The sequence below is a fragment of the Oncorhynchus kisutch genome, linkage group LG2, assembly GCF_002021735.2.
Source record: "Oncorhynchus kisutch isolate 150728-3 linkage group LG2, Okis_V2, whole genome shotgun sequence".
NCBI lineage: Eukaryota > Metazoa > Chordata > Actinopteri > Salmoniformes > Salmonidae > Oncorhynchus > Oncorhynchus kisutch.
Window position 1 is genome coordinate 15397420 of NC_034175.2, and position 24654 is coordinate 15422073.

Consider the following 24654-nt stretch of genomic DNA (forward strand, 5'->3'; position numbering starts at 1 on the left):
AGAGGAAACAGGCAGAGGGGAGGGAAGAGGAGCGGGAAACAGAGGGACAGAATGGGCAAAATGGAGAAAGGGGCACAGAGGGAGGGAAAGCAAGAGAGAGGGACTCAAATTAAATTCCCATCATGTCAGGGTAGAGCAGGATTCAGTAGTGTTTATTGGCAGCTCCTAGCCTCAGGGAAATTACATTCTGCTGCAGAGCGTGAACACACTGACACACCCCCACCCACCCACACACCCACTGATAGACAGCAGTTTGTGTCCTAAGGGGTGGCCGCTGAGGAAACCCACTCACGTCAAGTCACTCTAGACGCATGACTGGGTGTGGGGGTGGATGGGTGAGATTTTTTTTATTGTATCCTAGGCTAGTCCATATGTCTCCTCTCTTAGATCAAGATCAACCACACCAACACAAGTCTGTTTTAAGGTAGTGCCATGAAGATCTAACGTAGCGTTATGAAGGTTTAACGTAGTGTTATGATGGATGAAATTGTTCCACTCTACACTGCTGCTTTCCATAAACACCACTGAGGTCAGAAATCCTGGAGTTGACATCTGTGACAACATAACTAACATCTCTCTTTCTCTCTTTCTAACCCTTCTCTCTTTATCTCTCTCTCCACTAATTTTCTCTCTCTGTCTCTCTCTTTCGGTCTCTCTCTCTCTAGGATCATGGTGAGAGTGCAGCAGGTACAGTGGAGAATGATGGGAAGTCGAGTTTCTTCTGTCAGCTGTGTGATAAACAGTACCTGAGACACCAGGAGTATGACAACCATATCAACTCCTATGACCACGCACACAGACAGGTAACAAACATACACAAAAACAAAAGCACAAACACGCAAACCTCCCCTCACACACACGCAGACCAAGTCTTCCAGTCTCATCCTACACAGAGAAATGTAAAATAAACATAAAGCTGTTGCTTAGTTGTCATTGTTCTGAACATGAATTACAGCAGCCCAGAGTTAAGGCTTTGTTGTTACCAGCAACAAAGACATGAAACAAGCTATAGGAGTGGCAGAGAGACTTTAGCCATGGGCATTGTACCCACACATACACACACACATATAGACACACACACCAGTTTCCGAGCTGTAATGTAGAGACTGGTGAATGTAGCCTATTTGTGCTGGCTGTTCTGTTTGTGATTCAGAGGCTGCCGCTATAGAGACACACGTGTGTTCTTCCTGTCAGGTGTAGTAAAATTAACATGTTGGGATTGTATAACACTACCCGGGGTGGCAGGGTAGCCTAGTGGTTAGAGTGTTGGACTAGTAACCGGAAGGTTGCAAGTTCAAATCCCCGAGCTGAGAAGGTACAAATTTGTCGTTCTGCCCCTAAACAGGCAGTTAACCCACTGTTCCTAGGCCGTCATTGAAAATAAGAATTTGTTCTTAACTGACTTGCCTAGTTAAATAAAAATGTAAAATTACACACTGATTACATACAGTGGTTCTTCCTTTAAAAGTTACAAGTTTATGCCGTGACCGTTTGTGGTAGATGGTGGCATTCTGTCATTGCACCACACTATTACAAGTAGAGGTTGACCGATTATGATTTTTCACCGCCGATACCGATTATTGGAGGACCAAAAAAAGCCCATACCAATTAATCGGACGATTGTTTTATATATATATATTTGTAATAATGACAATTACAACAATACTGAATGAACACTTATTTTAACTTAATATAATACATCAATAAAATCAATTTAGTCTCAAATAAATAATGAAACATGTTCAATTTGGTTTAAATAATGCAAAAACAAAGTGTTGGAGAAGAAAGTAAAAGTGCAATATGTGCCATGTAAAAAAGCTAACGTTTAAGTTCCTTGCTCAGAACATATGAAAGCTGGTGGTTCCTTTTAACATGAGTCTTCAATATTCCCAGGTAAGAAGTTTTAGGTTGTAGTTATTATAGGACTATTTCTCTCTATAACATTTGTATTTCATATACCTTTGACTATTGAATGTTCTAATAGGTATTTTAGTATTGCCAGCCTAATCTCGGGAGTTGATAGGCTTGAAGTCATAAACAGCGCAATGCTTGAGCTGCTGGCAAATGCAGGAAAGTGCTGTTTGAATGAATGCTTACGAGCCTGCTGCTGCCTACCACCGCTCAGTCAGACTGCTCTATCAAATCATAGACTTAGTTATAATATAATAACACACATAAATACGAGCCTTAGGTAATTAATATGGTCAAATCCGGAAACTATCATTTAAAAGACAAACCGTTTATTCTTTCAGTGAAATACGGAACCGTTACATATTTATTCTAACGGGTGGAATCCCTAAGTCTAAATATTGCTGTTACATTGCACAACCTTCAATGTTATGTCATAATAATGTACAATTCTGGCAAATTAATTATGGTCTTTGTTAGGAAGAAATGGTCTTCACACAGTTCGCAACGAGCCTGGTGGCCCAAACTGCTGCATATACCCTGACTCTGCTTGCACAGAACACAAGAGTGACACAATTTCCCTAGTTAAAAGAAATTCATGTTAGCAGGCAATTTGAACTAAATATGCATGTTTAAAATGATATACTTGTGTATTGATTTTAAGAAAGGTGTTGATGTTTATGGTTAGATACACATTGGTGCAATGACAGTGCTTTTTTTGCGAATACGCTTGTTAAATCACCGTTTGGCAAAGTAGGCTGTGATTCAATGATAAATTAACAGGCACCACATGGATTATATGCAACGCAGGACAAGCTAGATAAACTAGTAATATCATCAACCATGTGTAGTTAACTAGTGATTATGTTAAGATTGATTGTTTTTTATAAGATAAGATTAATGCTAGCTAGCACCTTACCTTGGCTCCTTGCTGCAGGTAGTCAGCCTGCCACGCAGTCTCCTCATGGAGTGCAATGTAATCGCCCATAATCGGTGACCAAAAATGCCGATTACCGATTGTTATGAAAACTTGAAATCGGCCCTAATTAATCGGCCATTCCGATTAATTGGTCGACCTCTAGTTACAAGGGGAGTTAGAATGCTGATCTATTGGAAGTCTAAACTGTGGCAATTAATGGAGGCGTATTCAGTCTGAGAGTCTCATCTGACACTAGAGTCCTGCATCAGGCAGCAACAAAAACTGTTGGTGGACCTGGAGTTTTAAGGGAGAACTTGGGTAAATACAATGTGTGAATTTCACTTGACATGTGGACTGACGATTTTCCAAAAAATAGACACGGTGGGCTTTTGTTTTCTCTCTCTAAATAACAAACTGGTTTTATCTACAAATTAGTAAGAATGTCTCACCTCATGTTCAAGAATGGCTTTTTTCCAATTTATTCAGATTGCAATCGCTCACTTTCGATTATTTGAAACTAAATCTTCAAAATATCGTTATTTTTTAAACAAAGTGATTATTATTATTATTAATCCTGCATTACAATTCTATAAAAGCCCCTTAGATATCCTCACAGATTTGCCCTAATGAAAAATGCCCCTTAGATATTAATTTAGAATCCTCCAATCATCTAAATGTAATTATTGGCGGAGAGTCACATCATTGGCACAGAGTCAGGCGGCATTGGCGGAGTTGAAGAGGGCGAGGAACGAGATGGAGTCACAATCCATGCCAGGCAAACATGCAGATGCTTATTTCAACAACATTTTAGTTGCAACAAGTTTGATCGGGTTTAAATCAGGAGACCTACATGTAGAGATTTAAAAAATATATTTATAGCTATACTGTAGGCCTACCGTAGGCGACATGAGTAAGGTCTACTTACTTTTCTGGCATCTTGACCCAGTTTATGCCCTCATTTGCAATGCAAACCATAAAAAAATACTATGGGAATAAATGGAAGAGGCAAGTGGAAAGGGGAAAAAGTAAGGAACTTCTCTGTTGGAAACATGTTTTCACAAGGGCTGTTTGCAGGACAATAGACACGATGTGGTCCCAAAAACACCTCTCTGACATAGGGTCCAGTATATCTCTTGATGATGATCAGGCTCGGGCCGATTCCGGTGTGAGGTATCTGGCCCAAATGTATTACTTGGGGCTCGGGCCGATTGTGGCTACACTGGCAGATGATTACACGGGCTGCTTTATATAATTAACATTGAATTATTTATTTATTTTCCATATTTTCTCATTGTTTCTGTGATCAAAATATATAATTAATATTCAAATTAAATGATTTAAGAGTCCTGTTTAAGTAGTATTTTAGATACTTTGTGCAAGACAATTGATCAGCATTAAAAACTTTGTGGATAGGGCCAACCGGGAGGCGCAGCGGTTGAAGACACTTCATTTGCTACAGATGCTGGTTCGATACCTGTGCCGGCCGCGCCCGGGAGATCCATGTGGCGACGCACAATTGGCCCACCATCGCCCGGGTTAGGGGAGGGTTTGGCCGGCCGGGCGGTGGGCTTTTGGTTTCTCACCCTCTAAAAACAGGGAGAAAAAACAAGCGTAGCAGGCTGTGAATTCTGCAAACAACATTTCTAGAATGGGCTATGAGCAGGACAGTAGTCTCTTCAATCATTACAAAGGATAGTCTAGTTGCTCGGCTACTGTAGGTGTGAAACCCCCCCCCACTCTAAAGTTTGACATTTCTAACTCCAAACCTCATGCAACTGCAAAATGACAGATCAAGCATATACTGTACAGTGTTTATGCTTTCCTTAATAAAATCATGATAAAAATACTCAAAATGCAGATGTTTATTTCAACTATCTGCAGAACAATAGGGAATAAATATCACTGAATGACAGAGCATGGGGACTGGTCTTGATAACTCAGATTTTTATTTCAAAATGTTAGGATCATTTTGCTCTTCACTCGCAGTCACTTAGTAGCCTAGGCCTACTCCCGACCGGTCCACACAAGTTTCTTCAACTGTCTTTGACTGTGATTGGAGCTATGTTGATTGCCTTTGCCGATCGCTCATCATCTTCAACCATCAGTGAGTCCATCTTACCGTGTCTAAAACCAGATTTGCACCAACAAAAAAATGCATCAAGCCCTAATGCATATATACATTTACTATTAACCCTGCATTATAATTGTAATGCAGATGTTTATTTCATTATAGATCCATACAGAATTACTATGGGAATAAATATCACTGAATGACATGTGGTCAACTATTTCAGCACCGTTTCGCGCTGCTCTGAGACCAGCATGGGACTGTTTTATTTGTATTTATAGTTAGTTGAGAACAAGTTCTCATTTACAACTGCGACCTGGCCAAGACAAAGCAAAGCAGTTCGACACAAATAACACCACAGAGTTACACATGGAATAAACAAACAGACAGTCAACAATACAGTAGAAAAAGTATATAAACAGTGTGTGCAAATGAGGTAGGATAATGGAGGTAAGGCAATAAATAGGCCATGGTGGTGAAGTAATTGCAATATAGCAATTAAACACAGGAATGGTAGATGTGCAGAGGATGAATGTGCAAGCAGAGATACTGGGGTTCAAAGGAGCAAGATAAATAAATAAATACAGTATGGGGATAAGGTAGTTGGATGGGCTATTTACAGATGGGCTATTTACAGATGGAGCTATGTACAGGTGCAGTGATCTGTGAGCTGCTCTGACAGCAGGTGCTTAAAGCTAGTGAGGGAGATCTGAGTCTCCAGCTTCAGTGATTTTTGCAGTTAGTTCCAGTCATTGGTAGCAGAGACCTGGAAGAAAAGGCAGCCAAAGGAAGAATTGGCTTTGGGGGTGGCCAGTGAGATATACCTGCTGGACCACGTGCTACGGTTGGGTGCTGCTATGGTGGCCAGTGAGCTGAGATAAGGTGGGGCTTTACCTAGCAGAGACTTGTAGATGACCTGGAGCCAGTGGGTTTGGCGACGAGTATGAAGAGAGGGCCAGCCAACGAGAGCGTACAGGTCGCAGTGGTGGGTAGTATATGGGGCTTTGGTGACAAAACTGATGGCACTGTGATAGACTGCATCCGATTTGTTGAGTAGAGTGTTGGAGGGTATTTTGTAAATGACATCGCCGAAGTCGAGGATCGGTAGGATGGTCAGTTTTACAAGTGTATGTTAGGCAGCATGAGTGAAGGATGCTTTGTTTGCGAAATTGGATTGGAGATGCTTAACTTCTTGGATATAGGGGGCGCTTTATGGATAAAAAAACGTGCCCGTTTTAAGCGCAATATTTTGTCACGAAAAGATGCTCGACTATGCATATAATTGGCAGCTTTGGAAAGAAAACACTCTAACGTTTCCAAAACTGCAAAGATATTATCTGTGAGTGCCACAGAACTCATGCTACAGGCGAAACCAAGATGAAACTTCAACCAGGAAATGGGCAGAATTTTTGAGGCTCTGTTTTCCATTGTCTCCTTATATGGCTGTGAATGCGCCGGGAATGAGCCTGCCCTTTCTATCGTTTCTCCAAGGTGTCTGCAGCATTGTGACGTATTTGTAGGCATATCATTGGAAGATTGGCAATAAGAGACTACATTTACCAGGGGTCCGCCCGGTGTCCTTTGTCTAAATTGGTGCGTAATCTACAAGCTGCACGCAGTCATCCAGTGATTGAGAGGAGAGAGGAGGCTTTCAACGAACGATATATCATGAAGAGATATGTGAAAAACACCTTGAGGATTGATTCTAAATAACGTTTACCATGTTTCAGTCGATATTATGGAGTTAATTTGGAAAAAAGTTCTGCGTTTTGAAGACTGAATTTTCTTTATTTTTTGATAGCCAAACGTGACGCACCAAACGGAGCAATTTCTCTTAAACAAATAATCTTTCAGGAAAAACTGAGCATTTGCTATCTAACTGAGAGTCTCCCTCATTGAAAACATCTGAAGTTCTTCAAAGGTAATGATTTTATTTGAATGATTTTCTGGTTTTTGTGAAAATGTTGCCTGCTGATGCTAACGCTAAATGCTACGCTAGCTGCGCTAGCTGTTACACAAATGCTTGTTTTGCTATGGTTGAGAAGCATATTTTGAAAATCTGAGATGACAGTGTTGTTAACAAAAGGCTAAGCTTGAGAGCTAGCATATTCATTTCATTTCATTTGCGATTTTCATGAATAGTTAACGTTGTGTTATGCTAATGAGCTGCGGGGATAATTACACTCCTGGATACAGGTTTTTTTCGTAGCTAAACGTGACGCACCAAACGGAGCGATTTCTCCTAAACAAATAATATTTCAGGAAAAACTGAGCATTTGCTATCTAACTGAGAGTCTCCTCATTGAAAACATCTGAAGTTCTTCAAAGGTAAATTATTTTATTTGAATGATTTTCTGGTTTTTGTGAAAATGTTACCTACTGATGCTAACGCTAAATGCTACGCTAGCTGCGCTAGCTGTTACACAAATGCTTGTTTTGCTATGGTTGAGAAGCATATTTTGAAAATCTGAGATGACAGTGTTGTTAACAAAAGGCTAAGCTTGAGAGCTAGCATATTAATTTCATTTCATTTGCGATTTTCATGAATAGTTAACGTTGCGTTATGGTAATGAGCTTGAGGCAGTATTCACGATCCCGGATCCGGGATGGCTCGACGCAGTTAATGGCTCGACGCAGTTAAGTTAATGTGAGTCTGGAAGGAGAGTTTACAGTCTAACCAGACACCTAGGTATTTGTAGTTGTCCACATATTCTAAGTCAGAACCGTCCAGAGTAGGATGCTGGATGGGCAGGCAGGTGCGGGCAGCGATCGGTTGAAGAGCATGCATTTAGTTTTACTTGCATTTTAGAGCAGTTGGAGGCCACGGAAGGAGAGTGTATGGCATTGAATCTCGTCTGGAGGGTTGTTAACACAGTGTCCAAAGAAGGGCCAGATGTATACTGAATGGTGTCGTCTGCGTATAGATGGATCAGAGAATCACCAGCAGCAAGAGCGGCATCATTCAGGGATACAGAGAAGAGAGTCGGCCCGTGAATTGAACCCTGTGGCACCCACATAGAGACTGCCAGAGGTCCGGACAACAGGCCCTCTGATTTGACACACTGAACTCTATCAGAGAAGTAGTTAGTGAACCAGGTGAGGCAATCATTTGAGAAACCAGGGCTGTTGAGTCTGCCGATAAGAATGTGGTGATTGACAGAGTCGAGGTAGATGAATACGGCTGCACAGTAATGTCTCTTATCGATGGCGGTTATGATATCATTTAGGACCTTGAGCATGGCTGAGGTGCACCCATGATCAGCTCTGAAACCAGATTGCATAGCGGAGAAGGTACGGTGGGATTCGAAATGGTCGGTAATCTGTTTGTTAACTTGGCTTTCGAAGACCTTAGAAAGGCAGGGTAGGATAGATATAGGTCTGTAGCAGTTTGGGTCTAGAGTGTCTCCCCCTTTGAAGAGAGGGATGACCGCGGCAGCTTTCCAATCTTTGGGAATCTCAGACGATACAAAAGAGAGGTTGAACAGGCTAGTAATAGGGGTTTCAACAATTTAGGCAGATCATTTTAGAAAGAGAGGGTCCAGATTGTGTAGCCCGGCTGATTTGTAGGGGTCCAGATTTTGCAGTTCTTTCAGAACATCACCTATCTGGATTTGGGTGAAGGAGAATAGGGAGGCTTGGGCGAGTTGCTGTGGGGGGTGCAGGGCTGTTGATCGGGGTAGGGTTAACCAGGTGGAAAACATGGCCAGCCGTAGAAAAATGCTTATTGAAATTCTCAATTATAGTGGATTTATCAGTGGTGACAGTGTTTCCTAGCCTCGGTGCAGTGGGCAGCTGTGAGGAGCTCTTCTTCTCCATAGACTTTACAGTGTCCTAGTACTATTTTGAGTTTGTGCTACAGGATGCACATTTCTGCTTGATTAAGCTAGCCTTAGCTTTCCTAACTGCCTGTGTATATTGGTTCCTAACTTCCCTGAAAAGTTGCATATCACGGGGGCTATTCGATGCTAATGCAGAACGCCACAAGATGTTTTTGTGCTGGTCAAGGGCAGTCAGGTCTGGAGAGAACCAAGGGCTATATTTGTTCCTGGTTCTACATTTTTTTAATGGGGCCTGCTTATTTAAGATGGTGAGGAATGCACTTTTAAAGAATTACCAGGCATAATCTACTAACGGGATGAGGTCAATATCCTTCCAGGATACCCGGGCCAGGTCGATTAGAAAGGTTTGCTTTCTGAAGTGTTTTAGGGAACGTTTGACAGTGATGAGGGCTAGTCGTTTGACCGCAGACCCATTACAAATGCAGGCAATGAGGCAGTGATCGCTGAGATCCTGGTTGAAAACAGCAGAGGTGTATTTGGAGGGCAAGTTGGTTAGGATGATGTCTATGAGGGTGCCCATGGTTACGGATTTGGGGTTGTAGTTTCATTGATAATTTGAGTGAGATTTAGGGAATCAAGCTTAGAATATAGGATGGTTTGGGTGATAAGCATGTCCCAGTTTAGGTCACCTAGCAGCACGAGCTCTGAAGATAGATGGGGGGAAATCAATTCACATATGGTGTCCAGGGCACAGCTGGGGGCAGAGGGTGGTCTATAGCAAGTGTCAAAGGTGAGAGGCTTGTTTCTGGAAAGGTGGATTTTTTAATGTAGAAGCTTGAATTGTTTGGGTACAAACCTGGATAGTAAGACAGAACTCTGCAGGCTTTCTCTGCAGCAGATTGCATCACCTTTGGCAGTTCTATCTTGTCGGAAAATGTTATAGTAAGGGATGGATGTTTCAGTGTTTTTGGAGGTCATCCTAAGCCAGGATTCAGATACGGCTAGGACATCCGGGTTGGCAGAGTATGCTAAAGCAGTGAATAAAACAAACTTAGGAAGGAGGCTTCTAATGTTAACATACATGAAACCAAGGCTTTTACGGTTAAGTCAACAAATGAGAGCACCTGGGGAGTAGGAGTGGAGCTAGGCACTGCATCACCAGAGGAACAGAGGAGGAGTAGGATAAGGGTACGGCTAAAGGCTATCAGACCAGGTCATCTAGTACGTTAGGAACAGAGAGTAAAAGGAGCAGGTTTCTGGGCGCGATAGAATAGATTCAAGGCATAATGTACACACAAAGGTATGGTAGGAGGTGAGTACATTGGAGGTAAACCTAGGCATTGAGTAATGATGAGAGGGATATTGTCTCTAGAGACATTTAAACCAGGTGATGTCATATGTGGGAGGTGGAACTAAATGGTTGGTTAAGGCATATTGAGCAGAGGCTACAGTGAAATAAGTCAATAATCACGAACCAGGACAGTAATGGACAAGGCATATTGATATTAGGGAGAGGCATGCGTAGCCGAGTGCTCATAGGGGTCCAGTGAGTGGTTGGGCTGGCTGGAGACACAGCGATTCAGACAGCTAGCAGGCCGGGGATAGCAATCTAGCAGAAGGGCCTTAGAGGGACGTCGCGATGGAGGAAAGTATGTTTTAGCCTCCGCGTGCAGGTGATGTCGCTAGGCCAGTCGTGATGGATTAGTAGGGTTCCGAGTAGCAGAGGGGTCCATGTCCAATTGGCAAAATCGGTATAGTGGCCCAAGAAATTGGCCGATGGATCTATTCAGCTAACAGTCCAATATGCTCTAGACAGCTAGCGGGCCACGGGTAGCAGGCTAGCAGAAGGGCATTCAGGAGACGTCGCGACATAGGGGCCAGTTGAGTACTCCCTCGAGCAGGTTACGTCGGCAGTCGTGAAGGATCGGCGGGGTTCCGTGCCCTGTACCGGCAGCAGAAGGGGTCCGGGTATTGTAGCCCAGGAGTGTCTGATGGGCCTCTTCAGCTAGCCAGGAGAATGGGCCTAGCATGGGCTAGCTTCAGGCTAATTAGTGTTTGCTTCAGACAGACATTAGCCAGGAGTAGTCACTCCGATTGCATCTAGCTAGCTGCGATGATCCAGGTGAAAGGTTTCAGAGCTTGCGGTGGGAATCCGGGGATATGGAGAGAAAATAGGTCCGGTATGCTCTGGTTTGAGTCGCATTGTAAAAACTGGCGAGAGCTGGTGACCGCTAGCAGTGGTTTGCTGACTACTAGTTAGTAGCTAGTGAGCTGGCTAGCTTCTGTTGGGGGATTCCGGTTCAAATAAAAAATACTTTAGAAAAAACAGATCCACACCTCATTGGATGAGGCGGGTTGCAGGAGACTATTTTGAAGTTGCGGTTTAGAAAAATATAAAAAAGATATGCAAAGAAAAATATATAAAAATATATATACATGGAAAATGACAAGACGAAGGACAAAGACGTCTGACTGCTACGCCATCTTGGATTTTTTATTTTTTTTCACTGAATCTCCGTTTGGGTATTGGCTATTCTACAGTTAGGGTGTGGAAATGTTAGGATTATTTTGCTTTTAGTACAGTAGCCTACTCCCGGCCGGTCACTTTGTACAGCGCCATATTTTACTAATGGAAACACTGAGGGTTTAGTTTTTCATTTTTCTTGTAATTGAAACACCATAATATTCATCAAATTAATTAAGCAAAATTTCTTAATCAATCCCATATACTATGTTCTTATAAAAAAAGGTTTGAAATTCTTGAGTACAGCCAATATTAAAAAAGTCAAATGCTTCTCAAAGATGCCCTCTGGTGGTCAAACTAGCACTAACTAGCATAAATGGCAACAATGGCTGCCACTAAAATAACGTGCCATAGAATTCTGATGCAGTCCGCAAGGTGTGCTGCAGCATGACACAACTTTTAAAGGAAGAACCACTGTACATTCAGTCATTACTCTTCCTCTCCATTCCTTACCTCTTATTTTATAGTGCTTGTTTCCAGGTCTATGGTGCTGGAGGGAATAGGAGCTGTTTTACAGGATCCTGACCAATTGTGCTATTTTGTGTTTTTCTGAGCTGATCTTAACTTTCTTTGTACCTAATATTTCCCCCATCATTTCCTATGACGAGACGACATCGGCGAGTGTGTAAACCGCCTCTTCCCTCCAACGTGCAGTCACTGGAGAATAAACTGGAGGAGCTCCGTTTATAACTATCTTATCAACGTGATCTGAAGAACTGTAATATCCTATGTTGTGGATGAACAAGGACATGGAAAATATAAATCGAGCTGTTTTTTCTATACATTGACAGGACAGAACGGAAGCGTGGGATAAACTCGGGGGGGGGTCTCTTTGTTAACAAGAGCTGGTGTGCGATCCCTAATATTAAGGAAGTCTCGAGGTTCTGCTCACATTGGTTAGAATATCTAATGATAAGCTGTAGACCATACTATTTACCAAGAGAGTTTTCATCTATAATTTTCATAGCCCTCTTCTTACCACCACAAACCAATGCTGGCACAATTGCATATTGACGCCACATACACACACACAGACACACTTTCACACTCTTTTCACATTCTTCACATACGCTGCTGCTGCTACTATCTATCCTGATTGCCGAGACACTTTTACCTCTACCTACAGTGCCTTCAGAAAGTATTCATACCCCTTGACTTATTCCACATTTTGTGATGTTACATCCTGAATTTAAAATGTATTAAATAGCCAGCTGTGCCATCAGAGACTCTGGGTTCGCGCCCAGGCTCTGTCATAACCGGCCGCGACCGGGAGGTCCGTGGGGCGACGCACAATTGGCCTAGCGTCGTCCGGGTTAGGGAGGGCTTGGCCAGTAGGGATGTCCTTGTCTCATCGCGCACCAGCGACTCCTGTGGCGGGCCAACCAAGGTTGCCAGGTGCACAGTGTTTCCTCCGACACATTGGTGCGGCTGGCTTCCGGATTGGATGCGCGCTGTTTTAAGAAGCGGCTTGGTTGGGTTGTGTATCGGAGGATGCATGACTTTCAACCTTCGTCTCTCCCGAGCCCGTACGGGAGTTGTAGCGATGAGACAAGATAGTAGCTACTAAAACAATTGGATACCACGAAATTGGGGAGAAAAATGGGTAAAAAAACCAAAAAAAGTATTACATAGATTTTTTTGTCTCACCCGTCACACAATATACACACAATACCCCATATGACAAAGTGAAAACATGTTTTTAGAAGTGTTAGCAAATATCTCATTTACATAAGTATTCACACCCCTGAGTCAATGCATGTTAGAATCACTTTTAGCAGCTATTACAGCTGTGAGTCTTTCTGGGTAACTCTCTAAGAGCTTAACACACCTGGATTGTACAATATTTGCCCATTATTATTTTCAAAATTCTTCAAACTCTGTCAAATTAATTTTCAAGCCTTGTTATAGATTTTAAGCAGATTTAATTCAGAACTCGGTCACATTCACTGTCTTCCTGGTAAGCAACTCAAATGTTGATTCATGTTTTAGGATATTGTCCTGCTAAAAGCTGCATTCATCTCCAAGTGTCTTATGGAAAGCAGACTGAACCAGGTTTTTCTCTAGGATTTTACATGTGCTTAGCTCCATTCTGTTTATTTTTTATCCGAGAAAACATCCCAGTCCTTAACGATTACAATTATACTCATTAGATGATGCAGCCACCACATAAGATGATGCTTAAAAATATGGAAAGTAATGTGTTGTGTTGGATTTGCCTCAAACATAACGGTTTGTATTCCGGACATAAAGTTAATTTCTTTGCCAGATTTCTTGCAGTTTTACTTTTAGTGCCTTATTGCAAACAGGATGCATGTTTTGGAATATTTTTATTCTGTACAGGCTTCATTCCTCTCACGCTGTCATTTAGATTAGTATTGTGGAGTAACTACAATGTTGTTGATCCATCCTCAGTTTTCTGCTTTAAACTCTGTAACTGTTTTAAAGTCACAATTGGCCTCATGGTGAAATCCCTGAGTGGTTTCCTTCCTCTCCAGCAACTGAGTTAGGAAGGACACTTGCATCTTTGTAGTGACTGGGTGTATTGATACACCATCCAGAGTGTAATTATTAACTTCACCATGCTCAAAGGGATATTCAATGTTGGATTTTCTTTTTTTACCCATCTACCTATAGATGCCCTTCTTTGCGAGGCGTTGGAAAACCTCCCTGGTCTTTGTGGTTGAATCTGTGTTTGAAATTCACTGCTCGACTGAGGGACCTTACAGATAATTGTATGTGTGAGTCATTCAAAAATCATGTTCAACACTATAGTCCATGCAAGTTATTATGTGACTTGTTAAGCACATTTTTACTCCTGAACTTATTTAGGCTTGCCATAATAAAGGGGTTGAATACTTGTTAACTGAAGACATATCAGCTTTATGTAATACACTTAATTTGTTTTTTCTTACTTTTTAACTATGCATTGCTGGGAAAGGGCTCTTAAGCATTTCACTGTAAAGTTGTATTCTGCACATGTGACAAATAAAAATGTTCCTTCTATTCCCTCCTCTACTCTCAGGTGGTCCAGTCACTGACAGATCCGTTCCTTCTATGATTGACATAAGTCCTGTCACACACACACATTCTCCTACAACTAACCTTGTGGAGAGAAAAAATTCAGTTCCATTCAAAATCCTATATTCCCTAACCTTAACCTTAACCCTGACCTTAACCCTAAACCTAACCCTAGCTCCTAACCCTAACCTAAAACCTAATTCTAACCTTAACCCTAAACCGCCTAGAAATAGCATTTGACCTTGTGGGGACTAACAAAATGTCCCCAGTTGGTCAAATGTTTGTTTGTTTACTATTCTTGTGGGGAGTTCTGGTCCCAACAAGTATAGTTAAACGTCCACACACGCACAGAGATAGAGAGTTAGTTATGTATCATGTATGCATCTGAGTAGGAATATGATTAATATTTCCCACATACCAGCATTTGGCATCAAAGACTCAACGCTCAAAGACTGTACGCTACCTACACACACACGTACGCAGGCACGCACACATGAATACACACACACACACACACACACACACACACACACACACACACACACACACACACACACACACACACACACACACACACACACACACACACACACACACACACACACACACACACAGCAGTAGAGCACATCAAAGCCGTCTACAGTGAGCTGACAGTGGGATGTTAAGTAGTGAGTGATAATACATAGAAACATTAGTTTGCGTTCTGTTCACTACAGATTAACCTGAGAACTGTCAACGTGTGTGTGTGTGTGTGTTCCTGGATTAGCAGGATGAATTTATCTGATATTGATTAGCAGCCACTGAAGGTGTGATGGTGAGGGTGTGCATGAATAAATGCATGCTCATTTGAGTGGATCAAGATGTGCCCTTAGGGTTTACTGTGTGTTGTGATTTCATGATAGCAAGAGAGGAGAGTGAGAGAGGAGGGATAGAGGAGGGAAAGAGAGAGAGAGAAAGACGGAAGAGAGGAGGGACTGAATGACATGTCAGACAGAGATGCAGGAAATAATCAGCTGTTGGGATAGATAGTGGCTAGATAAAATGATAGATCTATTGTTAGATCAAATGGAGGCTCCTAGACAGTAAGTTGGGTGTAAATATGATCAACTAATGAGAGTGAGAGAGAGAGCGAGAGAAAGTGAAGCAGCTATTGTCAGACACCTTACATCCCTCTACAGCCTGAAGACAGACACACTGACACACACACACTGACACACACACACACACACCTCTACCTGCCAAGCGCAGATAAAGTCAGGAAGAAAAATTATTAACAAAGGAAGGCAGAGAAAGAGAGAAAGAGACATGAATCACTATTTGCCTGAAAGAGCTGGCACACCTGAAGGAGCAGACCGATGGAGAGGAGACCCACACACACACAGTGCAGTGATCTGTTTCTCAGTGCTGATGATACAGTGATGGTGCATGCTGTGATCTTAGGAGTTCCAGGTTCAGTTCTAGAGAGTTCTACAGAGTTAGAGGTGAGTTCCAGGTTCAGTTCTAGAGGGTTCTACGGAGTTAGAGGTGAGTTCCAGAGCAGTTCTAGATGATTCTAAGAGGGATTTTAGGGCCTTCCAATGCAGTTCCTGTAGTGCTGTCTATGCTTTATTTATCCTATCAGTGGTCTGTAGTTTCTATCAGTAACAACATCATACTTCAGTCAATGTTTTCAATGTAAGATTTCAATAAGCAGGATTATCACTGAGATTCGCGTAATGAAGTAAGTTTCCTAAATGATCCTCTTATGATGAAGTCCATATTAATGTGACAGATGGTTGCTGGCATTTAGGCTGATGATTGAAGGGTTGATACACTGCAGCCTGCTGAGAGATGACAATCTGACAGACTGCAACACTCATCATCATTAGGCTTATAACACTGTCAGTACTCAATCATCACCATTCTGCCTGTCATACAGTTTCTATGGCAGAGGATGTAGAAACAACATGCAGAGGATGTAGAAACAACACTTTTGATTGATACACAACTCACACTCAGAGATGGTTCTTCCCACAGATAGAGGGAGCTGAAATAGTTTCCACACAACACACACACACACACACACACACACACTGACCCTCTCCTCTCCTCCCTGTAGAGACTAAAGGAGTTGAAGCAGAGGGAGTTTGCTCGGAACGTTTCGTCTAAGTCGTGGAAGGACGACCGCAAGCAGGAGAGAGCTCTGAGACACCTGCACCAACTAGCACTGCTACGACAACAGACACACAGGTATGTAGGTGTGTGTGTGTGTGTGTGGAGACTTGCTTTCCAAGCGCACTGCAAGGAAATCTCTATGATACACACATACTGTCCACATATGCTCACTTGCACACACTCTGTCAGTCTCTCTGGTCCTCAGAGTGATGGATGTAAGAGCTGGCCTAGATACTGTAAACACGGGCTGAGTTAATATAACATGAACACTCACAGTAAACTGCATAATATGGACAGTGTTTGACATTTTCACTAATTTTATATTTATTCTGTTCTCTGCTCTGCTATCCTCTCATCTCCACCTCTCCTCTCCTTTGCACCAGGGTACCAGGCCAGGTTGTTAGGGTCCGAGGGACAGTGAGAGCTGAGATCCAGCATTCAGAGAGACACTGTGGAGAGAAAGACAACAGACCAGGGGACCGCCATGTTCCCTTGACCCAAACAGGGTTAATCCAAACCACAGGGAACTCCCAGCGACCCGCTGTTACCCTACCTCTAACCCAGCCCCAGACCATCCCTCTCAGCCTCCAGGGAGAGGACTCCCCCCATCTCCAGACCAAGCCTCTCTCCAACTCCCAGCCCCAGCAGCCAGAGAACCCTACCCACATACCCATCTTCCCTGGAGGGCCCTTCCAAGCCTCCCCACCCCCAGCCTTGCATTCCAGATGTAGACCTTCTCTGGAGGATCCCCAGCATCGCCTGAACAGATCTTCCCAGGACCCTGCCTTTCCGTGGGGCAGAGACAGAGGAAGGGTGGGGGTCTCCTTCTGTTTCTCCAGGAGGGGCCCAAGGCTAGAGCCATCTGCCTCTGTCTTCTCAGACCAGCAAGAGGAGGAGGGGAGAGGAGGAAGAGGGCAGACGAAGAAGGGAAGGGGAGGAGATGAGCTACGTCTACGTCACCCAGACAACCTGTTACTAGGGCAACCAACCAACAGCCTTCACCCTGGAAACAAGATTGAACCCTCAGGCGGGGAAGAGGAGAGAGGAGAGAAGAGAGGAGGGGAGGAGAGAGACAGGTTCTCTGCTAGCCATGACCCAGGCTGTCCTACCCACAACGTCAGACTGAGAGAAACAGACCAGAGCCCTGAACATGGGACAGAAAATGATAGGGAGGAGGGGGAGGAGAGGAACAGGAGTACAGAGCACAGACAACAGGGCCATGAGGTGAATCAGACTCCTATGTCTTCTTATCTCCATGTGGTTGCCAGAGACGGATCCACCCGTCTGAGATGGCCAGTAAAACTGCTGCAGTTTACCACAGCCAAACCCCACCTCTCCTACAGCTGCAAGCCCACACACTGGCAACCTCACACCAACCCACCACACTTTAACCCTGAACAAAACCACAGTCAAACCAAGTCACACTGTAACCACTCAGCAAGCACAGAGGAGTCCGACTCCCTCATGTTCTCTAGCTCCCAGCCTCCTCCTCAGGACACAGAAAATGTAGAATCCAATACAGATCTATATACAGAGACAGGTGGAACAGATGAGAGAGCCACACACTCATCATCCTGTCATGTTGTAGAGAAGACAGAAGCACATGGAGTGACAGCACCCTTCCAGGCAGAAGCAACAGTGCCAGAGAGTGGAGGTGAATCTGGGTTCAGATGGCACCACCCCCTCTTCGGGAACGGTGACCCCCTTTGCGGTGTTAACACTCACACAAACCCCCACAATCCCCAGGGAGGCAGATTAGAAGGACATATGAGACAGGAGAGAGAACGAGCCATCAGAACCCCCAGGCCTAAATTAGAGGCTGTCATCCAGCCCTGTGCCGCCGTGTGTGTGTGTGCAAGCGAGGTTAGATGTGTGTGTACGCACGCTGCCAGCTCGCGCACACACTCTGTGGGCGGTTCAGTAAGCACTCCAACAGATGTGTCATGCCGAAATGTAAACGACAGCACAAAGAAGAAGAGGAGGAGAGGGGAAAGGCATAATCATAATGGGACTTCAAAGAAGTGCGAGGGAGAGCGGCAGCGTCTTAGGAGCGCCATAACCTCTGTTTCCACCTGGTGGGGCGGAAAGAGGAGATGTGACGGAGACAGAGGGGGAGAAGGAGACAGGGAAATAGAGCAGGAGGGAGAGACGGGCGGAAAGAGGAGAAGAAAGGCAGGGGGGAAGAGGAGGAGGGGTGGGACTCTGTGCCTGGTGGGGGAGTGTGACTCTGAGTCTGTGCCCTGCTCTGACAGACAGAGGCTTCTCAGGAGTCACAGTAGAGACCAACATCACTATAACTATAACTCTGCCTCCCTGTTCAACACAGCACAAAGAGTCAGAGAGAGGACAGAGTATTACAGCACAGAGTCTCAGCTGTATAGAGAGATAGTCAGAGAGAGATATGGAGAGGTAGAGAGAGGAGAAAGGGAGGGATGGCCTTTCTACTGGTGTTCAGACTCCTCTCTGTGTACTACTTCCGGGTCGCTCTGGGGAAAGGCTCACAACCTCCCAGTGGCATATGATGGTCTCCATGGTTGCCACGGGGACAACCCAGTCTACAGTCGTCATGACAACATCCCTGGTAGCAACATTTCCTGTAGCCCAGTGAGGAAGATTAAATACATCCACAGAAACAGGAAACACGTGAATAGAAAGTGGTCAGAGAGTGAGGAGTGGGAGAGAACAGAGAATGGGAGGAGGGAGAGGTGGGATGGAGGGAGTAGAGGCTGGTGGGAAAGGGGGAGCAGGGAGAGGGGTGGTAGGGAGAGAGGGAACAGGGATAGGGGGAGTAGGAGGCATGGTTTGGTGAGCAAGGGATCCAGTCCTGGAGGAGTCAGTGGAGGGGGCTGGCATGGGTACCTCTCGACCCCCAGTCACAGGACTCTGGAGGGGGACAGGGGATGGAGGTCTAGTCCTGGCGAGGGAGAGGTCTGGGACAGGGGACCAGGGAACTCAAGCCCAGACAGATGTACCTGGGGCAGCAGTGACAGTTGGGAGGATAGGAGGACATACGAGGACAGATACAGCTGGGATGACAACTGGGAGAGACAGAGGTCCACTGAAGGTAGAAAAAGCTGGAGCAGGTGGGAGAAGGGATCACAACCTAGCCCCAGCCCTGATTGTTTTAGCTGGGACTGGGTAAGTAGATGCCCTGACCTTAGACACAGCCCCAGTCCTCACTCCCAGTCTGTCCCCAGTGTGCAGGTTACCAGATGCCCCAACACCAGCACCAGCCCCTGGCCTGATTCTAGCCCTAACTGGCTGCCCCGGCGGCCCAGCCCTGGCTCCTGTAGCAGCAGCACCAGTGTGTCAGACCTGAGTGGGGAGTGGAGTAGCGTTAGTACCCGCTCAAGACTCATCTTGACTGGGAGAAAAACAACAGGGGTGCCCAGGCGAGCACCATCTCCCTCACCCACAAAGGAGAAACACCAAGCCCCCAGCCTCAAACCTACTCCTCCTATACCTCTGCCCAGCACTGATACCACCCATCCACAGGACAGGAGACCCAACCCCACGGCACAGCCTACATGTCTCTCAGACAGAGAGCCCAAAGCCCCCCCAAAGCCCAGAGAGGGGAACCCCAGCAGAACTCTGCTACTGCCACTTATTGGGAAACTACCAGCGATCAGGAGAGGAACTAAGAGACGAGGGGCAGAAAGAGAGAGGGAGGGCCCTGACCAAACAGAGAAACAGGACCACAATCAAGACCAGGTCCAGACACAGGACAAGGACCACAATCAAGACCAGGTCCAGACACAGGACAAGGACCACAACCAAGACCAGGTCCAGACACAGGACCACAACCAAGACCAGGTCCAGGCACAGGACAAGGACCACAACCAAGGGAAGGAGAGTATGAAGAATGGAGCGGTCCAAAGTGGTCGACCGTGCCCTCAACCCCTCTTGTCTCTGAGCCCTGAGAAAACTGGAGAGGACATGTCCTGTCCTTCCCTGACATCACATCCTGCTGTGACCTCATATCCTGCCCTAACTTTACCTCACAGCGGTCAGTGGTCACAAGACCCCTCCCCTCCTCTGGCTCAACAGCCAATCAGCTTCAGCGCTGAGGAGATGGGCAAGTATCGCTGTCTGCAGGAGCAGGCACGAGAGCACATGCAGAGACTGCTACAGGGGACAGAGACACACACACCGGCACACACATGCCATACCCCCTCCCCAGAGCCATACACACAACCCACACACACATGTACACATGTGGCACACACTCAAGAGAAAAACACACACTCCACTTCCCTAAATACCTCTCTAAAGCTAGACGCACACCCCGTACAAACACAGCTCTTACAGACACACTCTACCCCCAGCCTCCCCCCTCCTCATCCCCCTGTCCCCATACCGCAGCCTCTAATGACCCACCCTCCTCCACTCACCCTTCATCCTTTCATTCTACAACATACATCTTTTAGTATGGCACTCTCGTCACCCTCCTCTACCTCTTCCTCTCTCGCCCCCCACACCTCACCACCTCATCACCTGACCCTCCTACACGCCCCTCTCCCCCATCCATTCTCCATATCTTCTATCTTTCCCTCCATTCTTCTCTCCCATCCTCCTCTACATCTCCTCCCTCCCTCCCCTGCCTTCCACCCCTCTCCCCTCACCGCTCTCTCCCCCCTCACACTGCCACCACCGAGACCACCGTATCCAGAAAGACTTTGGTCATTGAGGTTTCAACAGAAAGCATTATGATGCTCTCTGAGGACATCACATAGTAATACAATGCCATGTTAGCAACTCCTGGACAATAATGCCCTATACAGTATAACAATCCACTGTATTTTCTTAATTTGTGTGTGTATGTGTGCATGTGTTTTTGTATGAGTGCATGCGTGTGTGAGCATGAGTGTGCATTTCGTCGCTGTCTGATGAAAACCTTTTAACTTTCATGTTTATACATGTATTGGAAGCATTAACTCTCCTCAATGTACTCAAAATAGCTTCTGAAGTTTCATAATTGTATATTTGTTAATAAAAAATAACATTTAAATCCTGAAAAGTTGGAGATTAGGTTTTCCTTCGACAGTGACTGTGTGCACGAGAGAGAAGCTCCTTTTGATCCCCATTTAAGTATGAATCAAGGGAAACCGTGCACCTGCTAAGACAAGCTGGCTTCCTCTCATCTCTTTCTTCCTCTCTGAACGTCAGGCACACTGGCTGTCTTTAGAAGTACCGTCATACTGGCTGTCTTTAGAAGTACCGTCATACTGGCTGTCTTTAGAAGTACCGTCATACTGGCTGTCTTTTGAAGTACCGTCATACTGGCTGTATTCAGAAGTACCGTCATACTGGCTGTCTTCAGAAGTACCGTCATACTGGCTGTCTTCAGAAGTACCGTCATACTGGCTGTCTTCAGAAGTACCGTCATACTGGCTGTCTTTTGAAGTACCGTCATACTGGCTGTCTTTTGAAGTACCGTCATACTGGCTGTCTTTTGAAGTACCGTCATACTGGCTGTCTTTAGAAGTACCGTCATACTAGCTGTCTTTAGAAGTACCGTAACACCTGAGAGAGAGAGCGACAGACAGATGCCCAGGCCGTGAGCAGAGCACTAGGCCCAATCCCCACTCCTACACCCGCCCAAGCCCCATTCAGCCCCAAGCACAACACTGGACACTATGAAACACAAAGCTTTTACTATATCATGCTGGAAATTCCAAGGTCTGAGGTCATCTGCCTTTGGCCTAAAGAGCAGGAACCCAGACTTCACCAAAGACATCAGAAATACAGACATTGTCATCCTACAAGAAGCATGGTATAGAGACAGACCCACTGGTTGCCCTCTAGGTTACAGAGAGCTGTTAGTCCCATCCACCAAACTACCAGGGGTGTAAATCAGACCTAGCCCAGCCTATTGAATTAATCACAACAGGAGCATTTTACATCTGGTTTGAAATAACAGAGAAAATGTTCTCCTGTGTGCTACTTGTATGTGGATTTTAGTGGGGGTATACTTTAATGACAACAGCTTCTCCATCCTAGATGGGGAGATCAACCCTTTCCATATTCTAGTCTGTGGTGACCTAAACGCCAGAACCAGTCAAGGACCTGACACGCTCAGCACACAGGGGGACAAACACCTACCCGGTGACAGCATTCCCTCCTCAAAATGCCCCCCAGACACAACTATGACAAAACAACCAACAAAAACGGGTCACAAATCCTGCATCTCTATCGCATGCTGGGTCTGGTAGGTTTCGAGGGGACTCCTTCAGTAGATACACTTAAATCTCATCCCTTGGCAGTTGTACTGTAGACGACTATCACCGAACTCAATCCAGAGTATCTCAGTGCGTTCGCAGTCAGCCCTGACACCCCTATCAGATCACAGCAAAATTACAGTTGCTTGAACAGAGCAATACTCAACATGAGGCATCAAAGCCGAACAAACTGCATGCTATTAAGGAATGTTATAGATGTAAGGAAAGTAGTGTAGAAACCTACCAAAAAACAACTGGCAAACAAAAATGTAATCCCTCTTGGACAACTTCCTGGACAAAACATTTCACTGCTATAGTGAAGGTGTAAACCTGTAGTAGAAAGCCTAAACTGAATATTTGACCTTTCAGCTTCCCTATCAAATAAAAACATTCCAAGCAGACAACCTAAGAAAATTAACAACAATGACAAATGGTTTGATGAAGAATGCAAAAACCTAAGAAAGAAATGTAGAAACCTATCCGTTCAAAAGCAGAGACCCAAAAAACCTGAGCCTACGTCTTCACTATGGTGAAATATTCAATCACTACAGAAATACAATAAGGCAAAAGAAGGGACAGCACATCAGAAATCAGCTCAATGTAAATGAAGAATACATAGAATCAAACCACTTCTGGGATCAACACAAAGAGCTATCCATCCAAAATGGAGATGTATGGATGAACCACTTCGCCAATCTTTTTTGTCATACACTCTTTGAAAAAAAGGGTTCCATAGGAGAAACCTTTTTGGTTCCAGGTAAAATCTTTTTGGGTTTCTTGAAAAGGGTTCTACCTGGAACCAAAAATAGTTTTTCAAAGGGTTCTCCTATGGGGACAGCCGAAGAACCCTTTTAGGTTCTAGATATGCATGCTTAGATTGTGCTAACAAAAAACAAAAACGTATGCATGATAAATTACAAATCTTGAATCAACTATTAAAGACAACCAGAACTCACTGGATTCTCCAATTACATTGAATGAACTACAGGACAAAATACAAACCCTCAAAAGGCCTGTGGTGTTGACAATATCCTTAACAAAATAATCAAATATACAGACCTCAGCTCTGGCACCTTCTCCAAAATTTGAAACCAAGGCCTGATCACCCTAATCCACAAAAGTGGAGACAAATCCGACCCCAAACACTACCATGGGATATGCCTCAACAGCAACCTCTGGAGAATCCTCTGCAGCATCATCAACAGCAGACTCCTACATTTCCTTAGTGAAAACAATGCCCTGGGCAAATGTCAAATTGGCTTTTTACTAAATTACTGTACGACAGATCACGTATACACCCTGCACACCCAAACTGACAAACAAACAAAACAAAAGCAGTCTTCTCATGCTTTGTTGACTTCAAAACAAGCTTTTGACTCAATTTGGCATGAGGGTCTGCTACACTGCTCAAAGAAATAAAGGGAACACTAAAATAACACATTCTAGATCTGAATGAATGAAATATTCTTATTAAATACTTTTTTCTTTACATAGTTGAAAGTGCTGACAACAAAATCACACAAAAATTCTCAATGGAAATCAAATTTATCAACCCATGGAGGTCTGGATTTGGAGTCACACTCAAAATTAAAGTGGAAAACCATACTACAGGCTGATCCAACTTTGATGTAATGTTCTTAAATCAAGTCAAAGTGAGGCTCAGTAGTGTGTGTGGCCTCCACGTGCCTGTATGACCTCCCTACAACGGCTGGGCATGCTCCTGAAGAGGTGGTGGATGGTCTCCTGAGGGATCTCCTCCCAGACCTGGACTAAAGCATCCGCCAACTCCTGGACAGTCTGTGGATGGAGCGAGACATGATGTCCCAGATGTGCTCAATTGGATTCAGGTCTGGGGAACGGGCGGGCCAGTCCATAGCATCAATGCCTTCCTCTTGCAGGAACTGCTGACACACTCCAGCCACATGAGGCCTAGCATTGTCTTGCATTAGGAGGAACCCAGGGCCAACCGCACCAGCATATGGTCTCACAAGGGGTCTGAGGATCTCATCTCGGTACCTAATGGCAGTCAGGTTACCTCTGGCGAGCACATGGAGTGCTGTACCGTC

General features: G+C 44.7%; 1 protein-coding gene across 1 annotated transcript; it reads left to right on the forward strand.

The window, feature by feature from the left end:
- The first annotated feature begins 311 nt into the window (after positions 1–311).
- Positions 312–22097, forward strand: LOC116354444 (G patch domain-containing protein 8-like). Its single transcript, XM_031794735.1, has 4 exons — positions 312–335; positions 666–803; positions 16315–16445; positions 16754–22097. The coding sequence occupies exons 1-4, from the start codon at positions 312–314 to the stop codon at positions 21078–21080; spliced, it is 4620 nt and encodes a 1539-aa protein (XP_031650595.1). The 3' UTR covers positions 21081–22097.
- Positions 22098–24654: the final 2557 nt, after the last annotated feature.

Excerpts from the sequence above, each read along its gene's own strand:
- LOC116354444 (XM_031794735.1), top strand. The coding sequence starts at position 312 with ATGACTGGGTGTGGGGGTGGATGG. Across the intron at positions 336-665 it reads CTGGGTGTGGGGGTGGATGG|GATCATGGTGAGAGTGCAGC; the intron begins GTGAGATTTTTT and ends CTCTCTCTCTAG. Across the intron at positions 16,446-16,753 it reads CTACGACAACAGACACACAG|GGTACCAGGCCAGGTTGTTA; the intron begins GTATGTAGGTGT and ends CCTTTGCACCAG.